Raw genomic sequence first — 13,878 nt, 5'->3', positions numbered from 1 at the left:
CCACCCACCCACCCCAGAGTCTTTTACTTTGGTGTAATACTCCAATTCCATTTCAGGTTCGACTTGTGTTTTCTTTTCTAATCTTGTTTTTCAACTTCTGCCTGAGAGTGAGATCATCCCATATTCATCCTTCTGTTTCTGACTTATTTCACTCAACATGATTTTTTCAAGGTCCATCCAAGATCAGCTGAAAACGGTGAAGTCACCATTTTTTACAGCTGAGTAGTATTCCATTGTGTATATATACCACAACTTGCTCTGAATGACTCTGAAAATGTCCAATAGTTCTAGGTTATCTATCTCTTCATTTAGCTCCCTTATGTCTTTACTGATTTTCTTCCTGGATGATCTGTCAAGTTGAGATAGTGGGGTGTTGAAGTCCCCTACTATGATTGTGTTACTGTTAATATATTGCTGTAGCTCTTTCAATAGAAGTTTGATGTATTTAGATGGCTTCTCATTGGGTGCATAGATATTAATAATTGTTAAGTCCTCTTGATTGACTGATCCTCTGAGCATTAAGTAGTATCCATTCCTATCTTTTTTAATCTTATGTATTTTAAAGTCTATCATGTCAGATATGAGAATAGCTGTTCCTGCCCTTTTTTGTGGGCCATTGGCTTGAATGATAGTTTTCCATCCTTTCACTTTAAGTCTGTGTTTGTCTTGTTGTGTTAGGTGAGTTTCCTGTAGACAACATATTGTTGGGTTGTGTTTTCTGATCCATCTTCCTACTCTGTGTCTTTTAATAGGTGAATTCAGGCCATTCACATTTATTGATATCAAAGATTGAAGATATTTTAACGCCATTCTTGTAGAGTTTTAGAGTGTTTTGATATATGTTCTATTTGTGGTGGTCTGGTTGTTTATAGGAAACCTTTCAGAACTTCTTTCAAGGCAGGCTTGGTGATGGTTGCTTCCTTCAACTGTTGCTTGTCTGAGAAGGTTTTGATGCTTCCATCTAGTCTGAATGACAATCTAGCAGGATATAGTATTCTTGGCTGAAAGCCTTTCTCTTTGAGCACTCGATAGATATCTTGCCATTCTCTTCTGGCCTGTAGTGTTTGTATGGAGAAGTCTGCTGCTAATCTTATGGGTTTTCCTTTGTAGGTGACTCTTTGTTTTTCTCTTGCAGCCTTGAGGATCCTTTCTTTATCCTTATTCCTTTCCAATCTAAGTATGACATGTCTTGGTGTCTTTAGGTCTGGGTTAATTCTGTTTGGGACCCTCTGGGCTTCTTGAATCTTTATGTCTTTGGTGTTGTCTAGACTAGAGAAATTTTCAGCTATTATGGCCTGGAGAACGCTTTCTTCCTCCCCTTCTCTTTCTTCCTCTGGTAAGCCAATAATGCGTATATTGTTTCTTTTGAAGTCATCCCATAGGACTCTGTTGTTGTTTTCAGCATCTCTTAATCTCTTTTTGAGATCTCTTACTTCTTCTTTAGTTGTCTCTAATTCATCCTCAATCTTGCTAATTCTGTCTTCAGCCTCATTGATTCTATTCTCTCTGCCCTCTACTGCTTTCTGGAGTTCATCTATTTTGTTGCCCTGCTCTGATACTGTTTTAGCTTGTTCAGCTAGTTGCCTTCTTAGCTCAGCAATTTCAGCTTTCAGCTCTCTAATAACCATGAGATTATTAGAATTTTCTTCCATATTCTCATTTGTTGTTCCTGCAGTTCTGATTACAATTTTTTCAAATTCTTTACTCACTCCTGTTATTATTTCCTTAGCTAATGTTTGGATGTTGAACTCGTTGTTTTGTGCTTCACCCTCTGGAGGACTTTTAGCTGGACTCTTGTCCTGGTTCGAGTCTCCATTATTTTTTCTTGTTGTTTTAACCATTTTATATAAGTTAAGAGGTTTTTCAATCCCTGAGTTGGAGTTCAGTGGTGTAAAAGCCTTTTTTTTTTCCCCTGTAGGCTATGGTAGCCTGAGGGCTTTTAAACTATCAATAGGCTTCTTGGCTTAATCAATGACGCCTGACCAAGAGATAAAGCAGGGTGTGGCAGAGATAATCCAGTGGTTATGCAAAGAGACTTTCACAGCCCTTCAGCTATGCCACCGAGGTATAGGTCTTCTCCTGAGTTTCCTGGTTAGATCTCTGTGCCCTGGTGTCCCTCCCTGTTGCTGCTCCAGATTCTGAGGGTAGTAGCAATGGAGACTCAGAGTTGTACTTGGTGAGTCTCTGGGGAGTCCTTTCCTCCCTTCAGCTGTCCCCTTGTTGGTGGAGCAGACTGGAGGTGGTGTCTCCACTGACAAACTGTCGAACTGTTAGCAGTCACTTAATCTCTCCTTAGGCCCCTCTCTCCTCTCTGTCACCAGCCACGCGTGTTTGTACTCACGGGTGATTTACTGGGTTCCTGTGGTCATTCTAGTCCTGTCTTGTTTCGGTCCGGGTGGTCTCCTTTGGTATTCCTAGTTGATCCGGGAGAGGAGAGGAGAGGAGAGAAAGCCTTCTCTGTCCTTTCTAACAATGACATCAACAATAATAATAACTACAACTATGAAAAACAACAAGGTCAACAAAAGGGGAAATAAATATGAAAAAATAGAAATAAAATTCTACTTACAAAGCAACAGAATTTGACTACATGAATATATGATATAGACCATGTATTCAGCCCTTTTAGATAATAAAAGAGAAAAAAAGAAAGAATGTGATTTGGGGGTGCTGCGCGGTGGTGCAGAGTTAAGGGTACATAGTACTAAACACTAGGACTCGCGCAAGGATCCCGGTTAGAGCCCCCGGCTCCCCACCTGTAGGGGGGTTGCTTCATAAGCTGTGAAGCAGGTCTGCAGGTATCTATCTTTATCTCCCCCTATCTTTTCCTCCTCTCTCAATTTCTGTCTGTATTATCCAATTTAAAAAAAGGAAAGAATGGCTTCTAGGAACAGTGGACTCAGTGCAGGCCCCAGCGATAAACCTGGGAGCAAAAAAAGAAAAGTATTTTACCTTTTTATTGATTTTTATTATCTTGATTTACTTATTGGGTAGATGCAGCCAGAAATTGAGAGGAAAGGGAGAGACAGAGACACAATTGTAGCATTACTTCACCGCTGGTGAAGCTTTCCCCCCGCAGATGGAGACTGGGGACTTCCTTGTAGCACTGTAACATGTGCACTCAAACAGGTGTGCCACCACCTGGCCCCTATTTTACGTTTTTGTGTGTGTGTGTGTGTTTTTTTTTAATTTTTAAAAAATATTTATTTATTTATTTATTTATTTTCCCTTTTGTTGCCCTTGTTGTTGTAGTTATTATTGTTATGATGTCATCGCTGTTGGATAGGACAGAGAGAAATGGAGAGAGGAGGGGAAGACAGAGAGGGGGAGAGAAAGATAGACACCTGCAGACCTGCTTCACTGCCTGTGAAGCGACTCCCCTGCAGGTGGGGAGCTGGGGGCAAGAACCGGGATCCTTGCGCTGGTTCTTGTGCTTTGCGCCACGTGCGCTTAACCTGCTGCGCTAACGCCTGACTCACCACGTTTTTTGTTTTTTGTTTTTCTTTTTTAAATGGTTCGAATATACCGACAATTGTTTCAGGATGGAAACTCTATAATTCCCAGACAATTGGTGCATATTTCTTTAAGTGTCAGAATTTCAACGATACTTTCTTGTTCACTGTAGTATGTAGATAGCCATAAATCTTGCCATATGTACCTAAATACCTATGTATATGAGATGCCAGTCTACTTAGATCTTCTTGCTTGAGATCCCTCCTCAACTTAAATATTTCTTCTATCATATCCTTTTCTATTATGCAATCCATTCTCTCTCTTTTGTACAGTATAGCTGTTATTATGTTACTTTTCTGCAATTATACAAAATACTACTGTTCTTCACTTGTTTATCAAATCTTTTCTAGTCTTCAAAGTGTTATTCTTCCTACTATACACACACTGCATGAATACTTCCTATTTTTATAGATATTTAATATGTTCTATCCAAATCATTTTGTTGGGGGGCAATAGTTTATAATATAGTTGTTGACACAAGAGTACATTTTTTCATCTCTTATTTTGAAAAAGAATTAAGACCAAAATAATAGACCATTAAGTGAGGTGTCTATTTTATTTATTATATGAAAGCTAGAGAGTTTTACATTAGGCAGAATGTAAGAGACAGAACAAGCCAGACTATGACCTTTGGTACATGTGGTGCTAGTCTAGTACTTCTGCCAATTGAACTGTTTCCCCCCACTAACTAAGATTTTGAAGTAAACTGCACTGCACTTTGGCTTGTATGTTGTAGAGATTAGTAAAAAAAGAGAAATGAGAGTTGGAAAGAAAAGCTACTCAAAAAACTGCGTGTGTGTTTGTGTGTGTGTGTGTGTGTCTTAGAGAAAGTGAGTATGAGAGAGATACAGAAAAGCAGAGAGATACAGGCAGAGAAAGAAGAAAGAGAAAAACAGCAAGAGAGAAAAAAAAAAACACAGGAAGAAAGGATCTAGAGGAAAAGACTGCTATTTGGAGTCAGGCAGATAGTTAGACACCTAAAAGAATCAGTATACAAACTAAGGTAGGTTTCAACCTCCTCTTATTCTTTGGTTTAGTGTTTTTTGCTTGTTTGCTTGCATCATCTCAGGTTTCACTTCTGTGACCTGACTTTTTCAGATACAGAGAGGCACAGAGAAAAAGAAGAAAAGAAACCACAGCGCAGAAGCCTACAGTGATGGAGGCCTACTGGAGCCTGGGCTGTACACTTAGCAAAACAGTACACTGTCCAAATGAGCTATTTTTCCAGCCCCATTCTGGGCTCTCATACAGATTTTTGTGTCTGCAGGAAATTAATCTGCTTTACAAAAACACAGAGAAAATTTCTATTTCATTCATTCGGATTATCTGTTTAATATCTTTTCCATCTTCCTTAGGAATATTGAAGAGTTTAGAAGGAAAGCAGAAGGCACAAACGGTACACTTACTATACACTTTATATACTAAGAGAATTTTTTAACTTAATTGTTTTAATTCCCTTTTGTTGCCCTTGTTGTTTTCTTATTGTAGTTATTGATGTCGTTGTTGTTGCATAGGACATAGAGAAATGGAGAGAGGAGGCGAAGACAGAGAGGGGGGAGAAAGATAAGACACCTGCAGACCTGCTTCACTGCCTGTGAAGCGACTTCCCTGCTGTGGGGAGCCTGGGGCTGGAACCTGAATCCTTATGCTGGTCCTTGCGCTTTGTGCTTTGTGCCAAGTGTGCTTAACCCACTGCGCTACCACCTGACTTCTTATTAAGATAATTTTAATCTGTATTAGTAGAAATAATTGGGAGGGGCGAGCAGGCCGTTGCACACTGCATTAAGCACAAGTATTACCATGCACAAGGATGAGGGCCCCACTCCCCACCGTGAAAAATGTGAAGCACTGGCTTTCCTATTTATTTATTGAGTAGAGATAGAGAGACATCAAGAGGAGAGGAGGAGGTAGAGTGGAAGACAGACAGAGAGACATCTGCAGTATTGCTACACTGATTATGAAACAGGTAGGGACCAGGGGCTTAAACCCATGCTCATATGCCTTATAACATGTACTCAACCAAGTGTACCCACACACAGCTCCCCTGACATTCCTTTTAATTTTTTTCCCCACTGCTACTTCAAGGAATTTGAGTCATGATAATCTGTCATGAAGCCAAATTCAATAATTCTTAAACAGTATTATTATTAGCCACCACGGTTATCACTGGGGTTTCGTATCTGCAAGATTTCACTGCTCCAAGTTGCCTTTTTTTTTTATAGCATGTCAGAAATATAGAAAAGGAGAGATACCTATAGCACTGCTTTACCACTCATGAAACTTCCCTTCTTCAGCTGGGGATCATGGACTTGAACCCTGGTTCTGGCACATGGTAACATGTGAATGCTACTTTCTGCATCACCACGCACCCCCAGTCTTGATTCTTTATTGTTAAGAGTTCACAAGCCAGTACTGGCATGTTTGAGACATTGATTTAGAATTATAGCATGCTCATTTCCTTTTGTATCTAGCTTATTTCCTTACCTTTCTGCATGTAAGATATTTATATATGAGGCCTGTAGCAAAGACTTACAACACAATCAAGTAACATAGTTCTTCTTCTAGCGTTTGCCCTTCTTCCGTAGCCAGTCAACAGCGTCAGGTTGAGCCTGATGTAAAGTTTCGAGACCTCCTTTGAATCTGGAGAGGTGGCAGTCATTGACTATGTGGGTCATAGTAATAAAAAACATAACATCTTGTTTGCTGGCTGGTTTTAAAATATCATCTCTATTTAATTTAGTAGAGACGTAGAATCAGAAGATACTTAGTATTTTCAAAATGCTGATTTTGAAAGCTCCTTTTCCTTTCCTCTCTCTGTCCTCCCCAAAGTACCTGCTAGAATTCCACCTCGTGGGGGTCGGGCGGTGGGCAGTGGGTTAAGCGCACCTGGCGCAAAGCGCAAGTGATGGGCGTAAGGATCCCGGTTCGAGCCCCCGCTCCCCACCTGCAGGGGAGTCGCTTCACAGGCGGTGAAGCAGGTCTGCAGGTGTCTATCTTTCTCTCCCCCTCTCTGTCTTCCCCTCCTCTCCATTTCTCTCTGTCCTATCCAACAACGAACAACATCAACAATGGTAATAATAACCACAACGAGGCTACGACAACAAAGGCAACGAAAGGGGGAAAAATGGCCTCCAGGAGCGGTGGATTCGTGGTGCAGGCACCGAGCCCAGCAATAACCCTGGAGGAAAAAAAAAAAAAAAAAAAGGATTCCACCTCATATTCCACCTCAGAATCATTATGGATTACAAATTAAGTGACCAAATTAAAATAATTTTCTAGGAATCAATGATTGAATGCAATAATGAAGTGCTAATTAGGTGATGATTACAATGGTTCAATGGTACAATGCTTATAATGTTTTCATAAAGCATGTTGTTAAATTATATCTTTGGTTAAAATAGAAATGAAATTTCTTCCCAGTACACTTAACAAGTTTATTCTCTCTTTCTTCCTAGTCAGGAATGTTTGGTAGTGTTACTTTCTGACAATTCTATTTTCCTTTATACTATTATTATCATATTGCAAAGTACCTGATGAGCTCTTGTTATGAAGTTTTTCTTGGTAGTTCTGAGTGTCTCTTTGCATTCATGAGTGTATAGTGACCCCTAATGGCCATAAGTTTTAGTGCATGATTGTATTTCTGTAGATGGTACTCAGTCAAAGCAAACTGGGAAAACATGGTATTTTCTCCACTGCCTTCTTATTTGCTTGTTTTATGTGTGGGAAATATTCTTTGCTTGTGCTTGTTAAATTAGTTCCTGGATAAAACACATTGGACACTGATTTAATTGCTTCTATATTGTCACCATAATTTAAAAAAAAAGACATTTTTCCATTACTTTTATTTTGGAATTCCTTTAGCTGTTATATTTTAAGGAATGTCCATATTCCATACAGGATGTATTTCTTGTGTATTTTAGAAACTAAGTTTGGAGGGCTGGGGAGATTGCATAATGGTTATACAAAAAGCTTTTTGTACCTATGGCTCACAGGTCCCAGATTCAGACCCCAGCACCACCATAAACCAGAGCTGAGCAGTAGGGAGTCTCTCTCTATTTCTCTTTCTCCACTTCTCTCCTCTCTGTACTTCTCTCTTTAAAAATAAATAAATGTAGTATTCTTTTTTAAACTTTATTTTATTTGATAGGACAGAGAAATTTAGAAGGAAAGGGTATAGCGAGTGAGAAACAGAGAGAGACACCTGCAGCACGGCTTTACTGCTTATGAAGCTTTTCCCCTGCAGGTGGAAATCAAGTGCTTGAATCCAGGTACTTACACACTGCTGTAATGTGTTCACTTAACCAGGTGTGCCGCTGTCTGGCTTCATTTTTTTTTTTTTTAAAGAAATTAAATTTGAGGCATACTGTGCTTCTTATTTTTGCTGGAACTTTAGCAGTACTCCTTATTATGCCAGACTTTTGTTTGTAATTACCTATGCATTTTTGAAACTTTCATAGTTTTGTAGCATTTTCTATTATTTATTAAATTCAAGCATTTTCTAGATTTTTTTTCTCCCCAGGGTTATCTGCTCCTTGAGGTTATTTTTTCGCTCTTGCTGCCCTTGTTGTTTATCGTTGTTATTATTTTGTTATTCTTGTCATTGCTGTTGGATAGGACAGAGAGAAATCATGAGAGGAGGGAAGATATTAAGGGGTGACAAAGATAGACACCTGTACACCTGCTTCACCGCTTGTGAAGCTACTCCCCTGCAGGTGGGGAGCCTGGGGCTCCAACCAGGATCCTTATGCCGGTCTTTGCGCTTCATGCCTTGTGTGCTTAACCCTATGCACTAACGCCCAGCTCCCTTTTCTAGAGTTTTTAAATCACTGAATGTGCTTTTCTTTCTTTGTCCTTTTTTAGTATTTATTTATTTATTCCCTTTTGTTGCCCTTGTTTTTTTATTGTTGTAGTTATTATTGTTGTTGATGCTGTCGTTGTTGGAAAGGACAGAGAGAAATGGAGAGAGGAGCAGAAGACAGAGAGGGGGAGAGAAAGATAGACACCTACAGACCTGCTTCACTGTTTGTGAAGCGACTTCCCTGCAGGGGGGGAACCGGGGGCTTGAACCGGGATCCTTATGCCAGTCCATGCACTTTGCACCAGGTGCGCTTAACCCACTGTGCTACTGCCTGACTCCCTGAAAGTGCTTTTCAGCAGCCATGTGATAGCACACCTGGTTGAGTGCACATACTACCAGCTTCAGTGACTCAGTTCCAAACCCCCACTGCCTTCCTGCAGAAGTTTGCTTTACAAATGGTGAAGCAGGTCTATCTTTCTTTCTCCCTCTCTCTCCCTCCCCCTTTCAATTTCTATCTGTCTGAGCAAGTATAATAAAAAGGGGCAGGGGGCGGGGGGTAAAAGACAGCCATCAGGAACTGTGGATTCATAGTGCCCGCACTGAGCCCCAATAATAACCCTGATTGCAATAAATAGGTAAGTAAGTAAATAAATAAATACAAAGAAAAGAAAGAAACACTGCTTATATTTTTTTATAACTACTTGTATTTTTATAAACAGCTGTACTAGAAACCTAAAAATATTTGCCAAATATTTTAAACTGTCAAATTTGTATTTTATTCTTATTAGGTATTGGAGACACCAATTTCTAATGTATCAATGTACATGTGGATTTTTAAAAAAGAATTTATTTATTAATGAGAAAAACAGGCAGAGAGAGAGAAAGAACCAGACATTACTCTGGTACATGTGCTGCCAGGGATTGAACTTAGAACTCATGATTGAGAATCCAGTGCTTTATCCACTGTGCCACTTCCTGGACCAGATATATATGGATCTTAATGTACTTAGAAATGTGTGAAACAACATACTCTGATTGGGAATGCATAATACAAACTGTTTTCTATTATCACTGTAGGATAGAAAGAAATATAATCCTTCAAATGTGCCTTATAATTCTACTCATTTTAACTGTGTGTTCTTTAGTGTTTTGTATTCACACTTTCCACAATTTTAGTTCCTTTGAATGGAGAGGAAAACATTTTTTTCCCTTAATGTTATAAATGTTATCTTCATGGCTACTTCAAATGCCTGTATATTTATGTGTTAATGGTCTCATAAAAACTACAGTCTTCTAAGGAGACTTCAAGAATTGTAACACATTAAGGAATCAGAGAGAGAATAAAAGTCTTATGAGTTCTCTAAATTTTAAAAAATATTTATTTATTCCCTCTTGTTACCCTTGTTGTTTTATTGTTGTAGTTATTATTGTTGTTGTTATTGATGTCATTGTTGTTGGATAGGACAGAGAGAAATGGAGAGAGGAGGGGAAGACAGAGACGGGGAGAGAAAGATAGACACCTGCAGACCTGCTTCACTGCTTGCGAAGTGACTCCCCTGCAGGTGGGGAGCCGGGGGCTCGAATTGGGATCCTTACGCTGGTCGTTGTGCTTTGTGCCACGTGTGCTTAACCTGCTGTGCTACCGCCCAACTCCCGAGTTCTCAAAATTCTATTTGTAATTAAAACATACCATAGTCATAGTAGTTTATTTCTATTATAGTAAAATATATATTTTTCTTTAAATTTTTTTTTTCATTTATAAAAAAGAAACATTGACAAAACCATAGAATAAGAGGGGTACAGTTTAGCACAATTCCTGCTGGCACTTACGTGAGGTGAATTCCAGCAAGAAAGATAAATGACTGGTTCTCTCTTGCTCATTCAAGAGACGACGTGACAAGACAAGAGACACTGGGGAGAATTAGGACACTCTCATTTAATGGCAGATGGACATGGGTTTAAATAGGAATTTAGACAAAGAACATATTTCAAACATGTCATAAATTACAGGTTTCTTAAAGGTCAGCTTGCCCATGTGGTAGGGGGCTGGTATGACAGGAATTGATGAGATACATAAAGGTCAAGACAATTATTCTCCATGATGCAAGCAACTTAAGGTATTTGAGAGAAACATAGGGGTTTAACCATCAGGGTGAGATAGAAGATAAACAAGCTTGATAGATATCAGAAGGCTATAAGGAAATAATGTTTGGAGTTTCACTGACTGAAGTCAAGGAGGTGTTTGATGGAGTATGCTTTCTCTAGTGATCAAAAGTGAGGTGATTGTGTGAACTCTGGGTGACTATGTGAACTTTGAATGAACCTTAAAGCAGGCAGCTGTGTGGCCTGCAGTTAATGGGGAGAGACAGTGAGGTTTCTGTGGGCTTGAGAGTCTGAAAGGGAAGAACTAAGTCTGAGAGACTGTTTTTCCCCTTTGCTCATCTTGGTTGAGAGAGACTAACAAGGGGATGTCTTTCCCAGACCTCCATCCAAGGATGGGGGGAGTTTTCCCTAAGCTCTATCAAGCTTACACATAGCCCCACAAATTCCCACCACCAGAACTCTGTATCCCATCCCCTCCCCTGATAGCTTTCCTATTCTTTAACCCTCTGGGAGTATGGATCCAAGGTCATTGTGGGATGCAGAAGGTGGAAGGTCTGGCTTCTGTAATTGCTTCCCCACTGAACATGGGTGTTGACAGGTTGATCCATACTCCCAGCCTGTCTCTCTCTTTCCCTAGTGGGGAAGGGCTCTGGGGAATCAGAACTCCAGGACACATTGATGGGGTTGTCTGTCCAGGGAAGTCTGGTTGGCATCATGCTAGCATCTGGAACCTGGTGGTTGACAGGAGAGTTAACATACAAAGCCAAACAAATTGTTGACCAATCATGGACCTAAGGGCTGGAGTAATGCAGATGAAGAGTTGGGGGGTCCTCCATTTTGAAGATAGCAAGTAGGCATATTTTAACTAGTATAGCCACACACCCTTGGAATTTAACTAAAATATATAGTTTTCTAATATTACTCTCTACACTCCTCTTCATATTCTCTTATTAGGAGGTGGAAACCATCCCTTGCTGGTTCCTTATGATACACTGACAGCCAAAGAGAAGGCCAAGGATAGGGAGAAAGCACAAGATATCCTCAAGTTTTTGCAGATCAATGGATATGCTGTATCCAGGTAAAAGCTCACCTATTCCATTTATCCATCCTTTGTGTGATGATGAATCTTTAAGCTTTTCCACTACAGTTAAAGCTGAAGACTTATTTAGTGGTCTGTCTTCACCTTACAGTTACTAAGTTTAGTGTTTGCAAAGCAGACAGGGCAGACACATAATGGAGTTACCTGACAATATAATCCTTACTCATCACTTAGATTCTCTAGGTAAAAATGACACTGTTTTTCTAAAGGCAAAGTTTTGTTGTAAAATAGTTAAGAAATTTAGTTCAGGTTTTTATCAGATGCTAAGTATCCCTGGTAAATTAAGTACCATTTTCTCCTTAAGCAATATGAATATTATATAGCATACATACATACATACACATAACAGAATTTTACATGATCTCTGTAGCATTTGACTTCCTAACTCATTTTTGTTGTTACAGAGGATTCAAGGACCTGGAATTGGATACACCCTCAATTGAGAAACGATTTGCCTATAGTTTTCTTCAGCAACTTATTCGCTATGTAGATGAAGCCCATCAGTATATCCTGGAGTTTGGTAGGTAACATAGTTCTTTAAACCAGAGCCCACTTTTTGTTATTCTTAACATTCACAACTTTAGGGAAGACAGCAGTCCAGCCAGCTGGGGAAATGTGAACAGTGGTAACACACCAGACTTGCATGCCTGAGACCCTCATGGCCACAGGTTGCATCATTCCCTATATGCCAGAGACGAGCAGTGTCTTGGCCTCACTTTGTCTCTTGTTTTTATTAAACTACTAAATAAATTTTTTTTAGTTATAGAGAAATAACACAGATTACTAGGTTGCCTGTATTTGTTCCCTGCCAGTTTTAACAGTTGCCTATAGAAATATTCGTAGTTTTAGTTTTTTGTTTATTAAAAAAAAACCCTGAATGCTTCTTGTCATAAGGGAAAATTTAACTATTCCTTAAATGTTTATATCCTAAAAAATGTAATTTCCGAATCTCTCAGTGAGGAGGCAGACATTCTTGGGGGTGGGTAAATTTGGCGGAATTAAGAAAATAATGTTTTTCTGCTTAACATGGTAATTGGCATTGATTTTTTTTATCTTGGAAATTACATTTTTTTAGGACATAAAAGTTTAAGGAATAGTTCAGTTTTCACTTATGACATGAAGCATTCAGGTTTTTTTTTTAAACCTAAAACTGCAAATTTCCAAGATTTCTGAGTAGTAATTGCAAAAAATTTAGCCTTGTTGGGAACACACACAATATTAGAGTATTTGCATTGCAGCATACCTTGTTATTCTGTTAAAATACAATGAAGTCCTACCTCCACAACAGCTTGAAAAAGAACTCCTTATTTTAATTTTAGGTTCTGAACAAATCATCAAGACAGCCTTCTTTCACTTCTATTATTTTGAGATCCTTCTTAGAATTATTTAAATTTCATTCTAATTGTTAAGATTTAAAGTAATAAAGTTTGATCCTTTTTGAAAAACAGTATCTTTTTCGGGTGGTTATATTTATTTATTTATTTTTCAAAGATATATTTTCCCTCTTTGTTTCTAATAACTTCTTTGTTAATTATTTAATTTATTTAAGATAAAGACATAGAGTATTTGAGTGAGGAGGGGAAAGAGAGGGAGAGAGAATGAGAGATACCTGCAACACTGTTTCACCACTCATGGTTTCCCCTTGGAGGTGGGAACCAGGGATTTGAACCCTGGCCCTTTTGCACCACCACTTGGCCCCACTTCTTTTTTTAATCCTCATTTTTTTTCTGTTTTAAAATGTCTTTGCTTGAGGTTCATAGTCCTCGATCCTTTAACAAAACACTATCAATAAACCCCTCCCAGTCAAATCTTTTTTTGTTATTAATTTTAGCATTTATACATAGCTTTGGTATACCATCAGCCTAACCTTCTGTCTCTTAAATGTGATTAAAGATTTTTCTTAAGTGTTGTTCTTTTAAAATAATCCTTCTTTCATCCTGTTTTGATATCTACAGCTTAAGTGCTTTATTATTTTTTTTTCTCTTTTTTAATCAACTTTTTCACAAAACTCAGTTATACAAAACTGATCTATAATATGTAATTTGTGCATATCGTGGTGGTAATAGTACTGGGTGGCGATAAAAGGAAGAATATTGATATGCTTGTTTCTATTTTAATGTCTTATAGAATATAGTCTCTCAGGAGTCAGGCTGTAGCGCAGCGGGTTAAGCGCAGGTGGCGCAAAGCACAAGGACTGGCATAAGGATCCCGGTTCGAACCCCGGCTCCCCACCTGCAAAGGAGTCGCTTCACAGGTGGTGAAGCTGGTCTGCAGGTGTCTATCTTTCTCTCCTCCTCTCTGTCTTCCCCTCCTCTCTCCATTTCTCTCTGTCCTATCCAACAACAACAATAATAACTACAACAAT

The 13,878-nt window shown here is 39.0% G+C and overlaps 1 protein-coding gene across 3 annotated transcripts in view; it reads left to right on the top strand.

Moving 5' to 3' along the window:
- Positions 1 to 13,878, top strand: part of RYR2 (ryanodine receptor 2) — an 820,963-nt gene that overhangs the window by 658,534 nt on the left and 148,551 nt on the right. For all 3 annotated transcript variants that reach the window (XM_060191940.1, XM_060191939.1, XM_060191938.1), the window contains 2 exons: positions 11,369 to 11,492; positions 11,918 to 12,033. In XM_060191940.1, coding sequence (XP_060047923.1) covers positions 11,369 to 11,492; positions 11,918 to 12,033 — 240 coding nt within the window. The remainder of the gene's footprint in view (positions 1 to 11,368; positions 11,493 to 11,917; positions 12,034 to 13,878) is intronic.

The sequence above is a fragment of the Erinaceus europaeus genome, chromosome 6 (genome assembly GCF_950295315.1).
Source record: "Erinaceus europaeus chromosome 6, mEriEur2.1, whole genome shotgun sequence".
In the NCBI taxonomy this organism is placed as follows: domain Eukaryota; kingdom Metazoa; phylum Chordata; class Mammalia; order Eulipotyphla; family Erinaceidae; genus Erinaceus; species Erinaceus europaeus.
This window is presented reverse-complemented; position numbering and strand designations above follow the sequence as displayed.